Genomic DNA, 24,125 nt, shown 5'->3' on the forward strand with positions numbered 1-24,125 from the left:
GTCATGAGGCTGGTTTTTTTAAAATAGACATCACAAAGTTATCATCAGAACAGGCATCATACCCTCCAAAGCGGCCACCAGGTCCTAAGGGCTGTCCTGTGCTCAGGACGTGTGGCACTCTACCTTCACGTGCCTTCCGTGCTACCATGAAGCTTTTCTTCCTTCCCTTCTCTTTGTTCCTTTTGTTGTTGTTGTTAATTCTCATCTGAGAATGTTGTTTCCATTGATTTTTTAAAATTGATTTTAGAGAGGAAGAGAGAGGAACATCAGTGATGAGAAAGAATCATTGATGGACTGCCTCCTGCACGTGCTCTCCTGGGGATCGAACCCACAACCCGGGCATGTACCCTTGCACTTGTTTGGTTTCACCATTACTTGAGGAGTATTCTACACTTTTCCTCTGTTTAGAAGGCAGAGGCTAGTCATCAATTAAGGTGGTGTTATTCCTTTAACATCTTCCATCTCAGAATCTTAGCATGGGTAGGTCCTCCTGAGAATAAGAGGACTAGTCCAAACTGTTTTAAGAATTCTCTCAACTCCTGGACATGGACAACAGTGTGTGACTGTGGGGGTTGATAACAGGGCATAGAGGGGATAAATGGTGATGGGAAAAATTAAATTAAAAAATGATGGTCTTAAAAAAAGAAAAGGTCTCTGGTGTCCTGCCCTCTGCTAATATGGAGACCTCGTTTCTGCAGTTCCTTCTGGGACTTCTCTTGAGAAATGTTCTAGAAAATTCTTCAAGCAACTTCCAGGGGTCATAGGTGAGTTTTTCATAACCTCAAATTCCAGTGTCTTCTCCCTCCTTACTGACAGTTGATAACTTTGCATTTCACTGAGATAGAACCTATTTGAATAGAACTTGCACACGGAACCTTTGCAGTTACTTGAACAGACTATTGTAAAATACAATTTTTAACCAATTTTTTTTAATGGAGAAAAGGGTCCATTAAGGCAAACAAAGGGGCCACAAACGCAGTAATGCAGCTCAGCCCCCACCATTCAGTTTGCAAAATCACAGGGATTGCATGCTGGTTCTTAAATGTTAGGCTAATTCTGCCCCCTAGTGGCAGTAGGGACATTCCGAAGAAAGCACTGCCCAGGAGCTGTTGGTCATTCATCATTGGCAAAAAGGGCAAATCCAGCCTGGCCTGGGTGGCTCCGTGGTTGAGCATCCACCTGTGAACCAGGAGGTCACTTTTCAATTCCCGGTTAGGGCACCTGTCTGGGTTGCAAGCTCGATCCCCAGTGATTCTCTCTCATCATTGATGTTCCCCCCACCTCCCACCTCCATTCCTCTCTGAAATATATTAAAGAAAAAGGGCAAATCCAGCAGCAAGAGATAACAATCTCGAATTCTCATAAACATTAAAATATGTTAGACAGCCCTAACCAGTTTGGCTCAGTGGATAGAGCGTCGGCCTGCGGACTCAAGGGTCCCGGGTTCGATTCCGGTCAAGGGCATGTACCTTGGTTTCGGGCACATCCCCGGTAAGGGGTGTGCAGGAGGCGGCTGATCGATGTTTCTCTCATCGATGTTTCTGACTCTATCCTCCCTTCCGCTCTGTAAAAAATCAATAAAATATATTTAAAAAATAAAATATGTTAAATAAAAGTTGTCATAACTAAAAACACATAGCTACACATGGAGGTATGAACATCTCTGCCTCCACTGGCCACGCTGCTCCCCGGCCCGGGTTTAGGACAGCCGGAGCAAGCCCCGCCCACACCTGCCCAACCCGGCTCGGGGCGGCCAGAAGCCCCTCGCTGGTCGGGCGGGGAGACCTGGGGGAGGGACTCAATCGACTCCGCCCACAACCCCTCCGCGTTCCTCATTGGCTCCGTGAGCTCAAGGCTCGCGACGCCACATGCGTGCGCCGCTCGTGCGGAAGGGGGCGTGGCCAGTGAGAAGGAGGAGGCAAGATGGCGGCTTCCGTGGGGCAGCGGTGCCTGAGGTTGCTGCGTGAGGTCGCGCCCTGGCGGAGCAGGTACCGTGCTTGGAGGGGGGCGGCCTGGGCCCAGCCGGGGTCGGGAGGGAGGAGTCGTGTTTAATCGCCGGCTCGCCCGGGGGGCCGCTCCGGGGGCGACGGGGTCACCCGCCTTCACCTCGAGCCCGGGAGCAGGTGCGGCTGCCGCCGCGTAGGGCGGCCCGGCTTTAGTCGGGGTCTTGCTAAGCGCCCGGGCTTTGCCCTCGCCCGCTACACGTGCACAGGGACAAGGGAAAGGAAGGGAAAAGGCCAGAGGGAGGAAGCCCGTGCCGCCCTGGAGTCGAGGCGGGACTGGCGCCTCTCAGGGGTTCGTGTTCCTGGAGGGGACGGGCGGTGTGGCGTGGGGGGAGCACTGGACTGGGAGTCCTCGGGCGGCTTTCACTTCGGAGTCTGGTTCTTGGAAGCGGGGGGTTTGAGGCCCGTAACCTCCAAGTAGGATGGACCTGGGGTCCCCTGTACCGTGGCGACTCCCACCTCGGAGGTGCTGAGAGCTGGAGGGCACCCCGAGGCGCCGTCCACGTCCGGCTCTTCCTGGAGTTGGCGAAAGGGAGGCCCCGGGAGAGAGGCCTCGCTCGCGTTCACCCAGCCAGTTAGTAGCAGAGCCAGGACTCTCTCTCTCTCTCTCTCTCTCTCTCTCTCTCTCTCTCTCTCTCTCTCTCCCTCTCTCTCTCCCTCCCTCCCCCTCTCCCTCTCCCCCCTTCCCCCTCCTCTCCTCTCCAAGGACCTCAGGCTGCCCGCCGTGTGAGCATTTATTATTATTATTATTATTATTATCATCATCATCATCATCCCCCATAGCTCGGGAACAGTGGGACTCTCGGAAGATGCATGAGTGTTGGCAGCTGTGACTCAGGGTCAGCCGCTTGGTGTTTCTAAGAAGGGAGTTTGGACGCTGGGAAACACGTGTGTTTCCGGCCGGGTTCCTCTCAGAGGCGTTGCCCAAAGCCACCCCTCGCGGTACCTTTGGGAAGCTAGAGACACGGAATTTGCTCTGCGAGGGGAGCAGAGCTGTCCTCGGCCTGGACGCCAGAGCTCCCCTCCCCCTAGGACTGTGCAGCGGTAGCGGGTCGCGCGGAGGGGCCTCTGCAGCGGGGTGGTCACTGGCGGGATCTGGGCAGGTGGGGCCCTGTGGTTTCAGTGTTATTACCAGGTGTGCTGCTTGCGTCAGCCATGAATTCTTTTAAACTCTGTCATGAGTTGGGAAGACTAAAAAGTGACATTCCTAAAATATTTTTTAAATGAGGAGGAGGATTTACTCATTGTCATTAAAAAACGGGGAAGTCGCCGGGCCAGCGTCACTCACTCGGTGGTTGAGCGTCAACCTTTGAGCCAGGAGGTCACGGTTCGATTCCCAGTCAGGGCACAGGCCCGGGTTGCAGCCTCGATCCCCAATGTGGGGCCTGCAGGAGGCAGCCGGTCAGTGATTCTCTCTCATCATTGATGTTTCTCTCTCTCTTTCTTTCTCTCTCCTTCCCTCCCTCCTTTCTTTCCCCTTCCTCTCTAAAATCAATAAAAATACATATTTTTTTAAAGGGTGGGATGGAGTTACACTTTTAGTACCAATGTAAGTACGAAAGACTAGATTTAGGTGCAGTGATTGGGAAGGATAAGGACTTGGGTACAAGGAGATGTCTCAATATTCAAAGGTATTACTTATCAAGACAGAAGGAAACTATATTGATACAAAAAACTAAAAGGTAACATTTTCTTGAGTTTTCAGTAAAGCAGCCTCTGAGAGACACACAGATGCAAGCCCCATATCGCAGGGAAGTTTTTCAGTAACTGGGTGATGTGCGACAGGTGATAGAACACGGAGAGAGCAGCATCTCGGGTGACAATTTGGGGCCATGTTTGATGAAAGAACGGGGGAGATATGTATTAGAAACAGAGACCTCCATCCTGCTGCCACGTTCAGGCTCAGTAGGTGAGGCTGGGCTCTTGGTGCCCGATCCGCTCAGGTTCGGGCCAGTATGGACGTGACGCTCGGGGCGTGGTTGGCTGTGTAAGACGTGCATTTACCAGTGTATATGGCGCCAGGGACTGTGGAAGAGTAGCCTGTACAGTTCAGTAGGAGAGAGAGAAAACACCCTAGGAAATTATATAAGATAGAATATGAAACGAGGCTGTCAAGAGGCCTGCCAGTTCATTTTCAGAATTTTCACAGCTTTAGAAGCAGGAGAGAGATAACAGCTCTAGTTACAATGTTGTCACCAGAGGTGATGTTAAGAATATTTGTAGGCTTGTCCGGGTAGCTCAGTTGGTTAAGGCGTCCTAATGCACCAAAGTTTCAGGTTCGATTCCCAGTTCAGGGCACGTACAAGAAGCAAGCAATGCATGCATAAATAAGCGGGCAGCAAATCAGTGTTTCTCTCCTTCTCTCTAAAAATCAATAAGTTAAAATTATTTTAAGGATATTTTTATAACTATGACAATATGGGCACAGACCAGTCAGCATGGACACTGGTCATAGACAGTTGACACGGCCATCCCAGTGTGGGCCAGATTAATGTAAACTCTCTTTCTTTTAATATATCTATAGCAATACATGTAACTTTTAATATGTAGTAATGTGTAACTAGGGGCCAGGCCTTGGGCTGAGGGGTTTGCATGATTGTCTCACTCTTAATGAGACGTCGGTCCTATTTTTACAGGTGGAGAAACAGGCTTGGAATTAGTTAGGAAATTTCCTAAAGTCACGCAGCTAATACGTGGTAGGCCTGAGATTTGAGCCCCACAGTCGGACTTGAGTGCTTAATCACAGGAGGGGCTGCGATCACCTGCTTCCGGACACCATGGGAGAGACAGCCGGTGATGGTCCATTCCTCCTCTGGGCTTCACCTCATTGCTGAGATTTAGTCCATTGAGAAGACAGACCACCCCTGCCTTCATCCGGGTTACAGCCAGCTAACAATTAAGTGAATAAATATATGCAATCTGTTTCTTTCAGTTCGTGAGAAGTGCTAGGAAGAAAAATAAAGGTTCAACAGTAAAGATAAATAAATAAAGGAAGGCAGGTACTTGAGGGATTAGAGAGTGCTTGAGCGGCAGCTCAGCCACAGGGTGGTCAGGACAGACCAAACAGGAGAAACATTTGAGCAGAGAACTGAATGAGTAAAAAATTGAGCCACATAGAGAGGGCTGGGCCAGGGCCTGGGCCGGGGAGAGCCTGCAACCGAGTGACGTGCCCTTGACCGGAATTGAACCCAGGACCCTTCATTCCACTGGTGGACGCTCTATCCAGCGAGCCACACCGGCCAGGGCTAAGGGCATTTTCGTACATAACCAGGAAATTAACATTGATGCTGTAACATTGTTGAATCCATAGACTGTATTCAAAATTTGCCAATTGATCTAATTGTTTTAATTATAAAAACAGTGTCTAATTGTTCATTTTTGCTTGATTGCAGCCTCCATCACTGTGAAAACACTGCCCTGAGCCACTTCCCACAGCCCTCACGGAAGCTGCCTCTCAGAGCCTTCTCTAAAAGTAAGTAGTCATCCGAGGTGGTGGCCTCTCTGGGCTTCGGGCTGCTCATCAGCTAATTGGGATGCACGTGGCACCTGTTCCTCAGGGTTGTGGTTAGAATCCAAGGACATGTGCCTGTGAGGTGCCCACATGCCAGGCATGTGGTCTCACGGAAGCAGTAGCTGTTCTCTCCCTGTTTTACAGGCTGCCTGCAGTCCCATTTAGCATTGGGCATTTGTTCCCAGTCTTTTCCTACTGTAGGTGGCGCTATAGTAACATCTCTGCATCTTCAGGATATATCGGTAAAGGGCGGACTGCTGAGTCAGGTTTATGTATTTTACAGTTGGGTATTTACGCCAGTTGCTCCTCACAGAGGGTAAACCAGTTGCCCCTCACACAGCAGGGCACGCCGTGGCACATTAGTTCCCCACACCGTGGGTTCGGAACTTTTTTGATCTTGAAGCAGCTATGTGAACCCTTTTGAAAATGTGTATTGTCCTTATTATCTAAATACCCTTTTTATTCATCATACCAAGAGCTATTTCTAACTGCCCAATAAGAGCGCCTTGGAGTAGAATGAGATGGTTAGCGAGAACAGAAGCAAAGGCTTATTGTAGTTAACAGGGGCGCACCTGGGTGTTACTGAATTGGCCTGCGTGCTAGACCACGCAGGAACCACATGGAAGAGGGAGGTGGGGAACCTCCTGCATTAAGCTGTGCTTTTAGGAAGCGGCAAACCCAGTGGAGCAGTGGTCAGGAGGGGTGAGCGCCCGTATTCACTGCTTCCTTTTGGAAGAGTAAAGCAAGCCTTTGAGAGGCAAGAGAAAGGGGCCCGTCATCGGAGAAATACGCGCCGGCATTAGGTTGAGGGGGACCAGTCCGTCCAGGATGTGGCCTAGTGCAGGGAGGCTACAAGTTTTCTCATCACCAAATATTCCAGAAAGAGAAAAAGTGTTCTGCTTTTTGACACATCTTTCCTGGTCGTCAGAGGTAGAGTATTTAGTTATTAAGTAGTAAGGGTCCAGGAGGGATCGTTAGAGGGTGGGAGAGATTAATGACACCCTCGCTTGTTCATTGAAAAAAGGAACAGCAGCAACTAGAACCCGCTGGAGGGAAGCGATGCCGGGAGCAGGGCACTCCTTCCTTGGAGTCGGGCCTACGAAGGGTGTGCTCTGGTTCTGCACAGGCGACTGGGAAGTCAGCTCTAGAGATTTTGTTTTAATAACAGTTGTATTGATCAATAATTCACATACCAGAAATTCACCCTTTTAAGTATGCGTTTCCGTGTTCTTTAGTATATTTTCAGGGTTGTGCAACTGTCACCACTGTCTACTTTCAGGGCATTTTCATTTCCTCCTTGCCCTCCCATGAAAAACACTCCACCCATTAAACTGTCCCTCCCCATTTCTCCCTCCCCTCCTCCCCCAGGCAATCACTAATCACTTATGGTACATTTCCTATACTGGGTATCAATAATAATAAAAGTGTAATATGCTAATTAGACCAGACAGCCGAATGACCTTCTGGACGTCCTTCTGGATGAAGCTGTGGCTGCCGCCACTGCGGCTGCAAGGGCCAAGCCCCTTGCACGAATTTCGTGGATTGGGCCTCTAGTTTCATATGAATGGAATCACACAATGTACAGCTTTTTGTGGCTGGCTTCTTTCATGTCATGTTTTCAGGTTCATGTTGTAGCGTTTGTCAATACTTCATTCCTTTTCATTATCACATAATGTCCCACCAAATGGATAACCACGTTTTGTTTATCCAGTCTCCGTTGGGGGTCATTTGGAGTGGGGTTTTTTGGCCTGTTAGGAATCATGCTTCTGTTGAAAGATCTTGTATAAGTTTTCGCGTAGATGTATGTTTCACTTTTTTGAGTTACAAATGGTTTTCAGAGTGGCTGCCTCGTTTTGCAATCCCAGCAGCCGTGTGAGTGTTCAGTCCCCCCCGGCCTGGCCAGCACGTAGTCTTTTATTGTAGCCATCCTAGTGGCTGGGAGGTGGTAGCTCTCGTGGCTTGAGTTGATTTCCCTAATGACTAGTGATGTTGTCTTGATTGGTTAGGCCGCTCTAATAAAGTGTCACACACCAAGTGGCTTAAACAATAGAATTAATTTTTTTGAGGTTCTGGAGACTAGAGGTCCAAGATGAGGGGGTCATGGGGTTGCTTCCTTCTGACGGCTATTCCATGCAACTTGTCTGGTGTCTGGTGGTTTGCTGGCAGTCTTTGGCTTCCTTAGCTTTTAGAAGCATCATCCCTCACCCTCTCCCTCACCCTCACCCTCACCCTCACGTGGCATTCTCCCCGTGTGCGTGTCTTTGTCCAAATTTCCCTTTTATAAGGACACCAGTCATTGGATTAGGCCTCATCGTGATGATTTGATTTTGACTTGATGACCTGTGGAGACCCTCTATCCAAGTAAGGTCCTGTTCTGAGCTACTGGGGGCCAGGGTTTCAAGATATGAATTGGGGGAGGGGCACATGTTGAGCATCTTCTCATGTGCTTATTGGCCATTCGTGTATCTTGTTTGAAGATACGTCTCTTCAAACCCTTTGTACATTTTTAATTGTGTTTTTTTTTTCATTATTGTTGAACTGTAAGAGCTTATGAGATTTTGCATTTGAGAACAGTAGTGTCCAGTAGGAAGTGTCCAATAAGAACTGGACGCCTTGCTAAAGTGAGGTCAGAGAGGCCTGGCTGAGAAAGGGTGCCTGGCTCTCAGCCCTGGACCTGGTGGGGACGGGCTGGCCACCTGGATCAGTGTCTTGACCTCTTTGTTATTCAGTATTTTCTTAAATTCTGTGATTGTGGCGGCAATTGGGGCGCCTTGTAGTTTCACAGGAAAGATGCTTGTCGCTTGCTCATTGATAGAATTTGGAGACAGAGGGTCCCAAGTAGTGACTCAGGTAGCACCTGCCTGTCAGATCCCTTGAGGCCACTCACCTGCACAGGCTTCTAAGACGCAGTGCCTTCTCCTGGCCCTCCTGTTGGCGCTGGGCTTGCATGACTCATTCCTGTCCCTTTTCCCAGGCTCACCATTTTCGCTGTTGTTGGTTTTTTGTTCTTACAGATGCCAGAAAAGTTCACACTGCCCCTGCTCGAACCTTGTTCCGGTTGCGCCCCCTGCCATTTCTGGTTTTGACTGGCGGCGGCGGGTACGCAGGTTACCGGCAATATGAGAAGTATAGGGAGCGAGAGCTGGAGAAGCTGGGATTGGAGATTCCACCCAAACTCGCAGGTCACTGGGAGGTAGGAATAAGACGGAACCGCTTTGATTTCTCGTCTAGCACAACCGCCCGTCACTTTTAAATGCTCCAAAGTCGAAATGTTTGAAAAAGTGAACCGCGCCTTCTTGGAGCTCATGTCTCCAGTGGGCTCTGGCCAGATACAGAAGTTCTCTCTTCCGTCCCAGACCTCCCCAGGGCGCCCCACGGGCTCTGAGTAGAAACGGCCTGCTGCTGAAACCCTCAGAGTTCTTGCCTGATATTGGGGCTGGCATCCTGGCTGCTCACGCCTTCTCAGGCTGAGGATGAACTAAAACGGTTGGATTTTGGGGATGTGGTTAAGTTCTCACCAGAAACCAGACTGAAATAATCAAATCCTTTGTCCTTGTTGCTCAGATACCCCCCCACTAGAGGGCCGCGTGGTAGGGCCAGGCTGCGATACTGTTGACCCCGGGGGTGATGCGTAACGAGCTGCCTTATTCCTCTGTGCTTCCCGTGGCCCGGGACCATCCCTGACTCAGCAGATATTCAGTAAATGTTGAAATCGAATATAAGTGTGTATGTTTAAAAACTGCCCCCTGCCCTGACCAGTTTGGCTCAGTGGATAGAGCGTCGCCCTGCGGGCTGAAGGGTCCCGAGTTCGATTGCGGCCAAGGGCATGTACCTTGGTTGCGGGCACATCCCCAGTCGGGGGTGTGCAAGGGGCAGCTGATCGATGTTTCTCTCTCATCGATGTTTCTAACTCTCTATCCCTCTCCCTTCCTCTCTGTGAATATTTAAAAAATAAATAAATAAAAACTGCCCCCTTTGCAGCTATATTTAACAAATGAAAATACAAAATACCAATCGGTCTTGGCAGTCTGGGCGGAAGAGGGGGTGAACGTGAAGACGTTACGGCGTTTGGAATGATGCCTGGGTGTCCTCGTGAGCCGCTCCGTCCATGTTAGTATCCAGTGCAGCTGGTCCAGGGCGTCTGCGAGTCCCAGCGTGCTCCTCAGGGAACTAGGCTGTGTCACTTTCCGTCTGGGCCTTTGTGTCGTCAGCTGTAAAACAGTGGCTCGAGGGGCTCGGTTGAGCGTCGTCCTGTGCACCCAAAGGGCAGGTTCAGTCCCCAGTCAGGGCAGGGATGAAGGCAGCCGATGAAAGTCCCCCCCCCCCCCCCCCGCTCTCGTCAAGCATGTCCTTGGAAGACTTGAAAACAACAATAACAGTGCTTGGATTGGAACATGACTCCAGCTCTAACGGTTCATCTAGAATTGTTGGCATTACCTGCTACATGTTATACAGGCTTCCTCCCAGAACCCTGTTTTGGCTTTTGGTGTTGACCCTCTTCCTCCAAGAGAAGCAGGGGAATGGTTTCACTTGAGTCCCACAGCCTGTGAAACTGCCTTCGTCGGCGGGCCATGCAGGTCGCGATGTGGCTGGACCCTGAGATGTGTCCGCCTGTCCTCATGTGCCTACCGTCCACGCGCCGTGGCCTTTATAAGAACCGACTCGGACCAAGAGACCGAAGGCTTTCTGTCCTCTGGCGTTCCAGCGCAGATCCGCGGGGAAGGGCAGGCATCGAATGTGAGCACACTCCGGGGCCTGCTGGGCTCTGCATTCTCCATGGCCCTGGTGGTCTCCCCAGTGAACATGCTCTTCCTGGAGAGCACTTAGTGCTGCTGAGCTGACTCATGACTGTCGTCACGTGTTAAAGCCAAGCTGCTTCGCTCTGGCCCCAGCACGTGGCAGGCTGACTCACCCTGTGAGGAGCTTGCAGCCCTCAGGAAATCCCCACTCCCTTCAAGAGGATGTACATTTGGGAGAAACTTGCTGGTTCCAAAATCATGACAGACCAGTGTCAGCAGCTGTTTTCTCAGCACCCACCGTTTGCGTGCTTGGGCTACCGCCATATGTGAGGCCAGACCTGAACGGGGATTGTTTGTAATGAGGGCGGGGCTGGTTGGCTCTGGGGTCAGCCGGTGACCTGGTTCATGGGTCGATGCTCAGCCACTGAGCCACGCCAGCCGGGCGGACTGTTCACTCTTCAGTGTCCTTGGTTACAGACGACAGGGTTTTTCGATTTGCTGGATGGTTGTAAACTGCGTGGCCTCTACTCAGGACTAGGCCAGCCCTGCTGCTGCACTACGGGGCGGCTCTCGGGGATGCCTCCTCAATGCCCTGTGTTCTGTGAGGACTTCCCACCGGCCTGTGCCTGTGCAAGTGTCTCCTGACCCCGGGTGAGCTGGGAACTGGCTCCCAGCTCTGAGTGTGCGGTGGAGCTCCTGGAAGCTAAGCCCCTGCATGTGCATGGCTGTGTAGTGGGCAGAGCCTCTGGACCTTAGAGAACCCAGCTCGTTATTAGTACAGACACCTCCTTTCTTTACCAGCTAGCAGGACGCATGGCAGCAGGGGCACTTGGAGGGTTTTTGTAAATTATTATTTGTTTAGGGTTCTGGGACCAATTCCAACATTTGCATGTGTGTTTGGGGGTGTATTTCCCACACCAGCAAACAGGCTCACACTAGCTGGGTGTCCTACAGTCCAACTCAGTTCTGACAGTAACTGCCCAGAGCGAGCGAAAGACTCTGGGTTAAGGGCGGATTCTGCATCTGTGTGGCAGTTGAGATTTCAGATACGCTGTCCTCTTGTCCCCATAAGTCAGAAAGCGGGAACAGAGCCTTCTTAAGTACCTCCTAACGAGCGGGGTGAAGGTGTGTGGCGCTGTACCCCTAAAGCTACTGGGTGATCCAGGCGTGGTGACTCCCGGGTTTCTGGGAACATAGCCGATGTGAGTTCCGTGCAGGGTGACGTCTGGTGACAGATTCCCCTCGGTCTCTGGCGTTTCCTGTTGGTCCTTTCTTGACCTGAGGACGGGGCCATGTGGTGGGAAAGCTGGGCGATGGAAATGGGGGGCCTGTCGGGGAAGAAGCCGTCCACACGGCCCTCCTGCAAGCCACGGAGGTGCCACCAGGGAGGTGACAAGCAGGGGTGGGAGGCCTGTGCTGCAGAGGGAGCTGTGGTGGCAGCCGGCACTCGCATCAGGCGTGAAGAGCTCCCGGAACACCAGCCCCAGCGTGCAGCCTGGCACGCGGAGTGCTGGCCGCGTCCTACCTGAGTGGCTGGGTCCTGTGACCTGTGTCTGCTGTCCACGCTCGGGCAGCTGGTCCCGCTGTCTGCCTCCGTTTCCCGGCCCACCTGTCCTGGCTCACTGGGCTCAGTTTCAGATCTGACCTTAAGTTTTCAATCCATTTTGAGTTTATTCCTGCACATGCACCTTGTTCTCTTCTCATGCTGCGTGCCACCCTTCCTCAGAGCCACCGAGGGGCTCCCCGCGTGAGCCGGAGAGGCCTGCGGGCTGGCAGGGCTGCTGAGAGACGTTTGCAAGCACCCATCTTCCTCCCCCCTCCGCCCGACTGGCCCCCAGGGAATGGGAATCAGCAGAGATTCCTGCCACCCTGTCCCACTGCCTCCTGGTCCCTGGCGCTCAGTGGGGAGCTGCAGGGGTTGACCTGGAGGGGAGGTCTGTCCACGCGTCTTGGTGGCCAAGAGGCCGGAGGCTTGCAGAGCCTCCCAGCGGCGAGAGGCGGTACTCCCACCCGCGGGAGTTGAAGTGAAGGACCCAGTTGGCCGGAAGGGGCTCATTCTGAGGGGAAGTAAGCTTACCACGGGCTCTTGTTTTCCCAGAAATGATCTGGCAGCTGTTGTCTGGGATCCAGGAGGCGTTTCCTGCTGAAACAGGGCCCCAGGCGGTCAGGTCCGAGCCGGAGGCTGATCCCAAGGCAAACCTGGGGCATGTGTGTGCCTTTTCTGAACACCGTCCCCTGAGGGGTCTGAGTGTCACAATGAACTCTGGGAGATGGTGTGGAGCCACCTGATTGGTCATTTTACCAGGGAGCGTGTTGGTGCCTCCACTCAGCAAATGAGAAGCTGGTCTTTCGACCCACAGGCGCGTGCTGGTCTGGGTGGGCCGTGCTGGAGGCTCCCAGGACCTTTCTGCTGTGGCGTGTGTGCGGCCAGGACTCTGGCGGCCTCCTCTGTGCTTTAGCTCCGTTTGATCTTGTCAGGTGGCATTTGCTTGGAGTGTGGAGGTGAGAAGGGTCTGGCGCCTCAGCAGGGTTCAGAATGCTGGGAGTCCCGCAGCCTCAGTGTGGGTCCCGCCCGCTGCGCCTGCCGCTGTGGGATGTCGGACGGCCTGAGCCAGGAGCCTCCCGTTGCCTCCCTGCGCTCCACGCAGCAGCCAGGTCTCCAGGTCGTGGAGAAGGTGCTGGTCCCAGTGAGGCCTGGTGTGGGCGGTCTGCGCGCCCTGGTCAGCTACCATCTCTTCACAGCCCAGAGGCGTCCTAGAAACCACATTCTCGGTGGAAGAAGCAGGGCTTGGTTTGGTTCAGGAGCCTGAGCCAGAAGAAGGCGCCTCTGAGCAGTGTGACCAGCGGTTGCCGAGCTGCCCGCGTGGCCGGCACCCCCAGCAGCCGGGCCCCTGAGTCCTGCCTTGCTGTGGTCGCATGGGCGGGCTTCCTGTCAGCCCTTCCCCTGGTCGGATATGCTAAGTGCGTCATTCCATCCGTGCTGACTGGCGGGCATGCGGATGTGGCGCTGGCCCCACAGGCTAGCGGTCTGCCGTCTGGTGGGTAGAAAGGCAGGTCTAACACTGTGTGTGCACCTGAAACTAATCTAAAATAAGGTTGACTGTTAACTGTAATAGGAAAATAAAATAAGACATGTCCTGAGTGCTCGGCCCAGGGGCACACCTGGCCCCCTGGGCTTGTTTGCTGGTCCACGGGATTTTTGTGCGGCAGGCGTGGCCACCCACAGTGAACTGGAGAGGAAGCGGGGGTGGGGCAGCCTGGGTCTCGGGATGTTTCACTTTCTCACTTGGAGGGCTGGACAGGGCTCCTTAGCCCAGAGAAGCCACAGGCACCTGAAGGCCCCGCCTGCCTCCAGGGGTGGGTGTAGGGAGGGGGGTCAGGGAGGCAGCCGCCCAGACGACCAGCCCCTGCTGGGGACTGCGGCTCCCAACCCGCCATGTCACTGGGGAAGTGCCCTGACTGTGATCCAGGGTGCTGGTCTCCTCTTCCCCTTGAAGGGCCCCTGGGCAGGCGGGGCTGGGCCGGGAGGCGGAGCACAGCTCCCGGTGTCTGGTGTCCGCCCTTCTGTCCCGTCCCACTGTCTGAGTGGCTGGAGGCTGAGCCCCGCCCTCCAACCCAAGGCTTTGGCGGAGGAGCGGCGTCTCCGTCTCCCTCGTTGGGTGCAGCCCGGAAGCCAGCGGGACAGGACCACCTGCCGGTGAGTGAGCTGGGCTCCTCTCCACACCCGGCTGGGAGGCCACCAGCCCCCGCGGTTCAGGGCACCCCTTTCCGGCTCGGAGCCTGAGGCCTGGGGGCCCAAGGAGCCCACCCCACCGTCTCCCCCAAGTAGTGGGCTTCCCGGCCCCGCATGGCCGTTGTGGGCCGGCCGGTTGGATGAGCTCACTTCCTCTGCATCCTCTGGCTTCTCGGAGCCTTAGGGCCGAGAAAAGGGAAGTGCCTCCAGCGCCGAGAGCTCGGCTGGTCTCCTCTGTGCCCCCCAAAGGGCCTGGGGTGGGCATGGGGGGTGGGGCTGCACTGTTCCTCGGCGGGACCTGGCCGTGTCAGTACTTGTCGCCCCCTCCCCGCCCCTCGCGGGGTGACGTGCTGTCCTTTCTGAGCCTCATCCCTGCTGGCGGGGGGGACTGCCCGAGAGGAGGGCCTTTCCTTTGGGAGAGCCCTGTCCCCCCTCCCCGGCTGCCCCTGGGCCATCTCTGCTTCCGCTTCTCTTGCCGAGGCCTCTCCAAGACGGCCCACCCACGTCACGGGGAGAGCATGGCTCCGCTCCTTCCTTGTGAAGCTGTGCCTGTTTCTAGCCCCGGAACAGGAGGAAGGGCTGGAGCCTCACCGGGACACAGCTGCCTGGGGGCCAGGCCCAGGGGAGCTGGGGGGGGGGGTGGTGGTGCGGGGGGAGCGTCTCTGTCCTCCAGGGCGGGGCACTCAAAGGTCGGTGCACACATTCAGGGGGCATGGGGTTCTGCTGAGGCTTCAGAGGGGTGACTGGCACCCAGGGAGATGGCCACGCAGGTGCAGGAGCAGAGTCTGGGTGGTCTCAGGCTGGACATGAGCAGGGCTGCCGGGCCCTATGTGCGCATGGAGAGCCTCTGAGGGGGCGGAGGGGGGACAGTTCCGACCCCCTCACTGCCTCCCTGGCCTGGCTGAGGCTCAGACCTGAGTCTGTCAGGTCCTGGGAGCCGGGGGCACATGCCCACGCCCACCCACCTGTAGTAGCTGGTCACTGGCCTGGGTCAGTCCGTCCGACATGAGGTGGAGTGTCCATTCGCCCGGTCAGTGAGGGTGGACGGGGACATGCAGCACTGCTCGGTGTGAACCCCCAGAACAGCGCATCCTGGCACAGATGGTCCCCCCCGGCCATGGGGCCGCCAGAGTGCTGTCCCTGTTCCCGCGCAGCTGGAGGCAGAGGCGGGCAGGCGTGGGCTCAGTCCTGGTTCCCCGGGTCCTGTGGGGCCCTCTCCTCCTACTCACAGGCAGCCTCGGCCCTGTTGCTTCCACCTCCCAGTGGGGGACACCTCTGTCCCCCAGGGTGTGGGTCTGGAGGGGAGATGTCAGGAGCCAGGCCTGGGGTGAGGCTGCACTGAGCTCCTGGTGGAGGGGAGGCCTGGGTTTCTGAGCAGAGTCCTTCTGGGAGTGGTCGCAGCTCTGGTCTGGGCCTGGGGTGGGGGTGGGGGTGGCGCAGGAGGAATGACCAGGGAGAGCTCCTGTGAGGGGCAAGGCCTCTCCCTGCTCTCAGGGTGGGGGTTTTGCAGTAACCACATTGTCCCTGTCCCCACCAAAGCCACCTGAGTTTTCATGGTCCATGTGACTGTCCCTTAGGCCTTGTAATGACTTTAATGTCCTATTGGTCACAGCCCAAAACTCACCACCACGGAGTGTCCTTGAGACTCTCGGGGTCCAGGGAGAGTGTCCGCCCTTCCCCACCTCAGAGCACCTCCTTGCGGCTTCCTCATCAGCTGAGGCACCCCCACCTCCATCCCCAGCCCCACTCGGAGCCAGAGAGGGCGAGGCTGGCCCACGTGTGGAGGGAAGTGGGGCTCAGGGATGGGAGGCCGGGAGTGGCTCTGACCCCGGGAGGTGAGTGGTGACCGCCAGGGACCGACTGCCTCCGTCCTGCAGCTCTAAGCTGGCCTGGGCGCCAGGCTCGCTTCCTGGGGATCTTTCAGAAGAAGAGGCAGAGGAGTGGCCGAGATGGGACTGAGGCGGGAAGGACCTCCTGCCGGCCCGAGGACAGCAGCTCCTTGGCCGGCTCCTGAGCTCCCTCCACTGTGGGGTGGGAGGGGAAGCAGGGGAGGTCTGGGGACCATGAAATCCCAGCATGAGCCTCTGCTCTGAGGGTCAGGTTTCCAGAGAAGCGGGTTTGTCTGCGGGCCCTTGACTGTGCCTCTCTGACCTGACAGCATGCTGCGTGGCCACCATGGCCGAGAGCAGCACCCGCAAGTGGCGGCTGAGCCCCATCCCCTCCCACAGGCCTCGCTGGCCCCACCGCGAATCCGAGCTTTCTAGTTTCTAGAGGCAGGGAGAGAACCCCGTCCTGGAAGCCACGCACCAAACTTAGCCCCGACTGCCATCACCCTCTGGGCCTGTTTTCTTGGGGAGCAGTATGAGGCCAAGGCCTGGTGGAAGGGGTGGGGTATGCTCAGCTTGTGAGTGGTGTGGTTGAGGCTACCTGACCATCAGGGATAGGACTGCTAGCTGGAGATCACAGAGCCTGAAGCAGGGGTGTCCATGGGGCTGTGGGCTTGTCCCTCGGGGCCAGAGGAGGCCTGGCCCCCTCCCCACAGGGAACTGACCCCTCCCAAGGCCAGTGGCCTGGGGAGGGGTCTGGACCTGCTCTGGTCTGGGTGGGCCGGGCTTTGCTGTCTCCTCGGTCAGGGCAGAAATCCACACTCACGTCCAGACTTCAGGCAGCCTGGTCCTGGCTCCCACGGGCCCCTGCACACCTGGCAGGTGCCGAGCTGGCCTTTTCCTCTGCCTGAGGCGGGCTTGCTGGGTGTCATCTGGTCCCGCTTGTGTGATAGAACGTGTTGAGTTGGGGCCTCCTGCTGGGTCACAGGCGGTGGCCGTGTGGGGTCCTGGGGGGTTCAGAGATGGGGCTGGAGGCCAGGCTGGTGGGGCGTCCTCCCCGGGGCCTTGGCTTCCCGGGGCTGAGGCAGCAACAACCTGGGATGTTGCTCTTCTTCCCTGTTATCTGTGAGGCTACCGGAAGGGCTTGGAGGACACGTGTCCTCCCCCTAGCCTAGCGGGTCCCCGGCCAGAGTGTTGTCCCTGTTCCCAAGTACCGACGGGGAGGGCAGAGGCGGGGCAGGGGTGAGCTTCAGTCCTGGCCCCAGCTCCATGCCGTTTTCCTGGCTGTCACCTGGGTGCTCCCCGTATGGGGGACCCGGGGCATGGGCCGTGAGGAAGAGCCACCTCCCCTGCCTCCCCTCCCTCATTCCTCAGATGCTACTTTGTCACCTGAATGGAAAATGGGTCAGGTCCTGGCAAGGGAGGGGCCTCCCGAGCCGCAGACTGGGCGACGCTGGGCGCCTGCCTGGAGCGCAGGGCTCAGATTCCCTCCGATTCCCGCTTGTGCTCCTTGGGCCCAGAGGGGCCGGTCCCCTCCCTGCCGGGCTTCACTGGAGCGGCTGGTGGCCAAGCTGGGGACAGCGTGGGCCGCGCTCAGGGCTGGTGCTGCAGGCCCAGCAGGTGTGTGACCAGTGCCTGTCTTTGCAATAGTCCCTGCCCCACCCAGTGGTCTCTGAGCCGAGGGCCGAGGAAGCGGCCCACCAGCCGCCGTGGAGCCGTGACAGCCCAGGAGCTCCTTGGGGGGAAGGGCGGAAGGAGGAGGAACAAAGGCAATCGTGCTGGCGCCGCCTCCCTGCCCGCCCACCATGTGTCAGTCAGAGGCGAGGCGAGGACCAGAGCTCAGCGCGGCGAAATGGTGAGATGCTGCCAGCGGCCTCCTAACCCTGCTGTTCCCCGCCACGACCTCCACAAGGTCAGAGTTCATGTCCAGCGACCCCGAAGTGGAGGTGGCGGCAGGGGCCCCGGGGCTCCCCCGCGGTTGGAGGGTCCCGGCCTTGGGGGCCTCAGTCGGAGAGCCCGCTTCAGGTACTGGGGAGGCGGAGCGGGCTGGTGGCCCAGGGTCTGCGCTGCACCTAAACTGCTGCACCCCCACCCCAGGCGCCCCCACCCCAATTGGGTGCAGCTCTTCCAGGATTGGTCCCTGTGCTTCTGCAGTGAGCAGGGCGGGTGGGGGCAGTGGGACGGGGAGCGGGGATTTGTCTGGTTTTGCTTGGGCCCCACCACCAACCAGACCTGTTTAAAAAACTGGCGGGCGGTGAGAGAATGAACGGGGAGTCCGCAGAGCAGTGGATGCGGCAGAACCGTCCCTGAGCTGGGCCTGGCCATCGGCTCGGTTCTCTGTGTTTCCTGCTTTCGGTATCAGCTGAGCTGCCTCTTTGTTCCTTGGTTTGGTCAGCAAGTGGGGGCGGGGGGCAAAGGACACCGCTTCTCTGGGGGACTTAGTTTCCAGTTGAATGCAGTCCGTTTGCAGATGCTCAGAGGGTGGCAGTGTGGCCTCCTGATGGCTGCTCTAGGGCCTCGGCAGCATTTTCCGAGCCTTCGGCACTGAGGGGACACGGGCCTCACTGATGTGGCTCAGGAGGCCCAGGTTCTGGGGAGAGGCTGCGCCTGAGCTGAGTGCGCTGGGCTGGGGCTGGGGAGGCTTGGGCCAGGGGTGTGGCAGGTTCCCCCCAGCAATTTGTGGATGGGTTTTGGAGATGCTGACCTGTGTCGAGTGGCCATGCTGATGGATGGAGCAGTCACTGCTAGGGGGCTGTTTTCCTCTGTGATCTCGTCCCAGCCCCTTAACTCAGATGAGGAACTAAGAGGCCTGGAGCCATCCGTCGGTTCCCCAGGTCCTCGCGGGCAGTAGCAGTAGCTCCCCCACGGTGCGCGGCTATGCTGAGGGGTGCTGGGAGGTCAGACTGCCTGCTGGTGCCCCAGGAGGGCGGGGCGAGGTGGTGCTTAGCCCTGAAGGGCCTCCCAGGGCCCGTCCCATGTTTAGAAGCCGCTTTCTCAGAGGGGTGAGGAGCTGGACCTCCTGCTGCGTCTCAGCGGCCAGCAGACACCTGTCCGCCGCAGCCGGGGCAGGTGTGAGGGGCTGGGACTTGAGCTGCCAACCAGAGGCGGCCAAGCCACCGGGTCAGAATGGGGTTAGGATGCAGGGCAGGGCGGACGCTGCTCTGAGGCGAGCTTGCTGAGGGTGGGTGGGGCTCCCCATGCCTCCCAGACCCCGGCTGCTGACCCGTCACGCGTGGACATTGCCCGCAGGTTGCACTTCCCCCAGCTGGCCCTGCGACGGAGGCTGGGACAGCTGAGCTGCATGTCCAGACCTGCGCTGAAACTGCGCTCCTGGCCCCTGACGGTCCTCTACTACCTCCTGCCCTTCGGTGCCCTCAGACCGCTCAGCCGGGTGGGATGGAGGCCCGTGAGCAGGGTAAGTGTGTGCAGGCTGCTGGCCGGGCCCACCCGGGCAGCCTGAGGTAGGGACCAGACCTAGGAGACAGTGGTCATGGAGGGCCTGGCTGTGGGGCTGAGCCTGGCAGGCGGGGCGCTGAAAGGCGAGGTGAGGGCCTGCTGGCCGGTGGCTGTGGCCCTGCCGACAGGTGCCTGAGGGCGGCTCTGCCTGCATTTGCGCCTTCGGGGGTTCTGCTTCCGGACAGAACCGTGTGGGCCTTCAGAAAACGGTGTCGGGTTGGTTTCCTTGTTCAAGGAGGAGTGAGCTTAGAGGTAATTTTGAGAAGAATCTAAGCTAATTCCTGGATGCCAGAGGGCGGTCCAGGAAGGCTGGAGCCTGTGTGGGCCCTTGGGGAGGGGATGCCTTTGAGGACATGGGAGCCCGGGCAGTTCCCTGGAGGGCAGGTGGGCCCCAAGGAGGAGGCCCTGCTCCTGGCCCGTGGACGGCCCAGGTGGGGTGTCTCAAAAGCTATGGAGCTCTGGACATTCGACCTGAGGGCACGTGGCAGCTGTGGCCACTCGTGTACAAGCGTCAGCTGGGAGGAGTTCTGGGAATCAGGCAGGCAACACCTAGAGGCGGTTAAGTTGGAATGAAATTGCTTTTACCTTGGGGCTTGGTTGTGTTCAGACATCAGCCACCAACTAGCAATCCCATGTCAGCGGCACCTAGAAGGGTCACCTGGCCCTGAGAGAGGCTGGTTCCCTTGTCCCACCTGGGAGGAGCCCCAAATGTAAACAGCCGCGTGGCCTGGCCCGTCACAGGAGATGCCTCTGCCTGCCGGGCGGGCAACACAGCGCATCTGCCTGTCACAGTGCCTGACCTTGGACGGGGGAGTGGGTCCTGTTAGGGCAGGGAATCACTTTGGGCTGCACTTTCCTGTCCTCCAGGGCCTCCTGCCCCAGCCTGTCTGTGACGGTATCAGATCCATTTAGTCTCCCTCCCCCTTCAAGAAGCAAGACTGTGCTGCCCAGTCTCGCCCCAGGGACTAGGATGGCGGCGGGCGGGTCTGTGTGAAATGACAAACACCGGAGTTGTAGTCCCGTGTCGGTCTGGGCCAGGACTTAGTCTGTGAAACCACTTTGCAAGCTCAGTCTGGTTCCTAGTGAGAAACCACATCACAAGCCAATGTGGGGTGCACAAGGCCTCTGGAGGGGGCCCCCTTGGTGGGGTCAGTGGGCTCGCAGGGTGGCCCACTCACCCACCCGCCTGTGGCCTGCAGGTGGCGTTGTACAAGTCGGTGCCCACACGCTTGCTGTCGCGGGCCTGGGGTCGCCTTAACCAGGTGGAGCTGCCGCACTGGCTGCGCAGGCCCGTCTACAGCCTGTACATCTGGACCTTCGGGGTGAACATGAAGGAGGCCGCCGTGGAGGACCTGCACCACTACCGCAACCTCAGCGAGTTCTTCCGGCGCAAGCTGAAGCCGCAGGCCCGGCCCGTGTGTGGTGTGCACTGCGTGGTGAGGCCTGGTCCTGCCTTCCACTCCCCCCTCCAGAAACAGGATGTAGCCTGTGCCTTTGGGAACCAGTCCCAACAGCCCCCACGGGTGGGCATTCCTGCCCTGTGTCCCCTCTCCCCCCTCCCGTCCCTGGCAGTAAGACCCGCCTGCCCTTCCAGATCAGCCCGTCGGATGGGAAGATCCTCAACTTTGGGCAGGTGAAGAACTCGGAGGTGGAGCAGGTGAAGGGGGTCACCTACTCACTGGAGTCGTTCCTGGGCCCGCGTACCTCTGTGGAGGACCTGCCCTTCCCACCAGGTGGGTTTTGGCCTGGCCGCCCTGCTGCAGTGTGGCCGGCCCGAGGTCAGAGGGTGAAGGCTGGGAACGGGTTGGGAAGGGGCCACTGGGAAGGCTGTAGGCACTGAGGGCTGGCCCCTGGGCCAGGATCACTCTGTCCAGCACTTCAGGGCCTCCCTGGAGCCCGTGTCCAGATGACACACCGGCCCCAGCTGGGGACATCGGGTGCCCATCTGATTGCCTGGCCCTGTGTCTGCCCCCAACAGCCGCCTCCTGCAACTCCTTCCGGAGCCAGCTGGTCACCCGGGAAGGAAACGAGCTCTACCACTGCGTCATCTACCTGGCGCCCGGGGACTACCACTGCTTCCACTCGCCCACCGACTGGACCGTGTCCCACCGGCGCCACTTCCCAGGTAGGCCAGGCCCAGGGCCGAGGGCTGCCTGTGAGCCCCATGTGCCCTCAGCTTCTAGGTCTCAGGGACCCAGCCCCCTCAGTGTTTGCAGTGATGTGAGTGTGACCCTGGGTGGCTGGGCCTCCCGCCGGGCAGAGAGTACAGTGTCCCTGCTGCCACAGGCTCCCTGATGTCCGTGAACCCCGGCATGGCCCGCTGGATCAAAGAGCTCTTCTGCCACAACGAGCGGGTGGTCCTGACCGGGGACTGGAAACACGGCTTCTTCTCACTGACAGCTGTGGGGGCCACCAACGTGGGCTCCATCCGCATCTACTTTGACCGGGTAAGCAGAACCCTGGCCACTTGGGGTCCCCTGCGCAGCCAGATCTGTCAGAACCAGAAGTTTGACCCCTGCCCCTCCCTGGAGGTGGCTGGAGAGGGAGGGCCTTTCTTGGTGTTGGTTTGTGACTGCCACTTGCCCCCTCGGGTGCTGATCTGGCACCTCTGTTTGTGCTGGAGAACAGTCGGGTCTGATCCCTCAGAGGCCTGCCTCGTTCAGAGCGGGCGTCAGGCACTGTGTCTGGTTAGGCACCGGCCCCTGGGCTGAGCCACTATGCCCACCGCCCTTTGCAAGTAGTTGGGGGCGGGCCGCAGGCTGTGTCGAAGGTCCAGGGAGCCAGTCTCCACCTGCTCTGCCTCTGCCTCCCCAGGACCTGCACACAAACAGCCCGCGGTACAGCAAGGGCTCCTACAACGACTTCAGCTTCGTGACCCAGGCCAACAGGGAGGGCATCCCCATGCGCAAGGGTGAGCACCTGGGCGAGTTCAACCTGGGCTCCACCATCGTGCTCATCTTCGAGGCCCCCAAGGACTTCGACTTCAAGCTGAAAGCAGGACAGAAAATCCGATTTGGGGAGGCCCTGGGCTCCCTCTAGGCCTCTCCTGGCTGCCGCTACTGAGGGATCTAAACAGAAATGGGAGAGTTTTTGAGGGGAACCTCCTCAGCTGTCTGGAGGGGACTCTCAGGACCAGGGGGGTCTGACCAGGCAGGACCTGGGTCACTTCTGCTCCTGCTGTCCCAGAGGTGCGGGCAAGGCCAGAGCCCGGTCCTGCCCAAGACCTACGTCATCCCCTCTGCTCACCCTAAAGAGAAAGTAAGTGTCGGGCTGATCTCAGATTCCCTTTTGGAGAAGTTTTAACTCCTATTGCATAAACCAGAGACCTGCATCTCCTGGCTGAGCGTTGTTGGTCTTGGTTTGTTACGATGGTAAGTGGTACTGTACCTTCTGCTGCTCCTCCCATCACTACTGTTGGCCTCCCCTCCTGGCACTGACTGGGCCCGCCAGCCTGTAATGTAACCGCTTTCTGTTTCCAAACCCGGCCCACCTGCTCACTGGGAAAGCCTTCCTCTTCATACTGGTGGCGACTACGTCACCCGACTCAGCCAGGTCTCCCAAGGATGGTGACTAGACGAGGCGCTTTGCAGACCCAAGTGACCCGGAGCTGTCAAGGCCAGTTACTGAACCCCCTGACTGGTGTCCCGTGTGAATGGGGCAGGCAGGTAGTCATGGCCACACGGGGAGAGCTTGCATCCCGTCCCCCCCCCCCCTCCATTAAATACAGGGAAGTTGCTGCTGTTGGTTTGGGGGCATACGCTAGAGGCAGAGGAGCCCTGGCACACTGGGTGGGAGGCAGGGCCGGTGCCTAGAAACCCTGTCCCAGGTGGTAGGCATGTATCCTTGGGGAGCCACTAAGGTGGCCCAGGGTTCCTGTCTCCTGGGGACTCCGCATTTCTCCTGCAGGAGAAGCCATTTGAACTTTTTCAACTGTATCAGTAGCACAGTATTTTTGTATGAAAAGCAGGAGACTTCTGAACAGTAATTCATGTAATTGCAACATTTTGAAATAATAATTTAAAAAGAACTCATTTTACTTTACATTCTGTTCCTGGAGGCAGGCTGAGGCCTCCCTGGCCAGGGCCTCTAGCACAGAGCCCGCCGCAGGGCCTGGACGCGGGCGATGCAGGCGCTGACGGGCTGGCGCCGGGCCTGGAGCTCCGCAGCCAGTTGCTGGGCCTGCAGCTCCACCTGCGGGCAGGGAGGGACAGCCGTGCTGAGAGGAAGCACAGCCAGAGCCCCTCCCAGGGGGGCCGGGGACCTCACCTCCTGCAGCTCTTCCTGCACCTGCTGCTCAGCCTCCTGGTCCTCGGGCCTGGGCTCCTCCTGGCTCAGCTCCAGCCACCGGCGCAGGCTGCTCGCTTGCCGCTGGTAGGACCTGAGGGTGAGACACCTGCTGTTCGCCTCGGTGGCGCTCAGGCTTGGGGTGAAGCATGTGCTTCTGGTGCAGGGGTGCCTGTTCCTCCCCTGCCTCCACACTGTCCAGCAGACGCAGCTCGGAGGGGCCCAGGGACCCCTTCCTGTACCTCCACGGCTGCTGCTCATGGGGTCTCCAGCCTGGCCTTGGAGGCGCAGACTCTGGACCCAGAGCACAAGCAAGACAAGCCACTGCGTGCCGCTGGGGCCCAGGCCAGTCTTTGTAGCTTTTCATCCCACGTCACGATCACTGGGCAGACTGCTGGCCCAGCACTCACGTGGCCCAGTCATGTTTACTTATGCTCAGCTTTGTTGCCCCCCAACCCACAGGTAAGGCCAACAGCCTTCCTGAGCAGGACTGAGGGTAAAGGGGCCACCTGTGCTCCGGGGCTGGCAGGTGAATCGCCCCAGGCCCTGGCAGCACCCCCAGCTGCTCCCGTG

General features: G+C 57.7%; 2 protein-coding genes across 13 annotated transcripts in view; one reads left to right on the forward strand and one right to left on the reverse strand.

Annotated features, from left to right (window-relative positions):
• Positions 1-1,858: 1,858 nt before the first annotated feature.
• PISD (phosphatidylserine decarboxylase) lies at positions 1,859-23,292 on the forward strand. Of its 10 annotated transcripts, XM_036353175.1 has the most exons (9): positions 1,929-1,988; positions 5,396-5,475; positions 17,463-17,837; positions 19,062-19,227; positions 20,468-20,704; positions 20,863-21,001; positions 21,247-21,393; positions 21,555-21,715; positions 22,083-23,292. In XM_036353175.1, exons 3-9 carry the CDS (start codon positions 17,665-17,667, stop codon positions 22,305-22,307), a joined length of 1,248 nt encoding a protein of 415 aa, XP_036209068.1. In that variant the 5' UTR covers positions 1,929-1,988; positions 5,396-5,475; positions 17,463-17,664; the 3' UTR covers positions 22,308-23,292. The 10 variants fall into 10 exon arrangements, with proteins under 10 accessions (XP_036209069.1, XP_036209068.1, XP_036209074.1 ...); XM_036353176.1 differs by lacking the exons at positions 17,463-17,837; positions 19,062-19,227 and adding an exon at positions 8,529-8,707 and having other exon boundaries at positions 1,859-1,988; XM_036353181.1 differs by lacking the exon at positions 17,463-17,837 and having other exon boundaries at positions 1,942-1,988.
• SFI1 (SFI1 centrin binding protein) overlaps positions 23,246-24,125 on the reverse strand; it is a 41,502-nt gene continuing 40,622 nt past the window's right edge. For 2 of the 3 annotated variants that reach the window (XM_036353159.1, XM_036353158.1), the window contains one exon: positions 23,246-23,646. In XM_036353159.1, the coding sequence (XP_036209052.1) occupies positions 23,355-23,646 (292 nt within the window). In that variant the 3' untranslated portion in view covers positions 23,246-23,354. The remainder of the gene's footprint in view (positions 23,647-24,125) is intronic. The other variant, XM_036353157.1, reaches the window with a different exon arrangement.

This window comes from Myotis myotis, unplaced genomic scaffold, assembly GCF_014108235.1.
Source record: "Myotis myotis isolate mMyoMyo1 unplaced genomic scaffold, mMyoMyo1.p scaffold_m19_p_20, whole genome shotgun sequence".
Classification (NCBI taxonomy): domain Eukaryota; kingdom Metazoa; phylum Chordata; class Mammalia; order Chiroptera; family Vespertilionidae; genus Myotis; species Myotis myotis.

Bases quoted from the DNA above. Each gene is read 5' to 3' on its own strand.
- PISD (XM_036353173.1), top strand. From the start codon at position 13,523: ATGTTTCACTTTCTCACTTGGAGGGCTGGACAGGGCTCCTTAGCCCAG. The intron at 20,705-20,862 runs GTGAGGCCTGGT...CTGCCCTTCCAG, and splicing joins TGTGTGGTGTGCACTGCGTG to ATCAGCCCGTCGGATGGGAA. The intron at 21,716-22,082 runs GTAAGCAGAACC...CTGCCTCCCCAG, and splicing joins TCCGCATCTACTTTGACCGG to GACCTGCACACAAACAGCCC.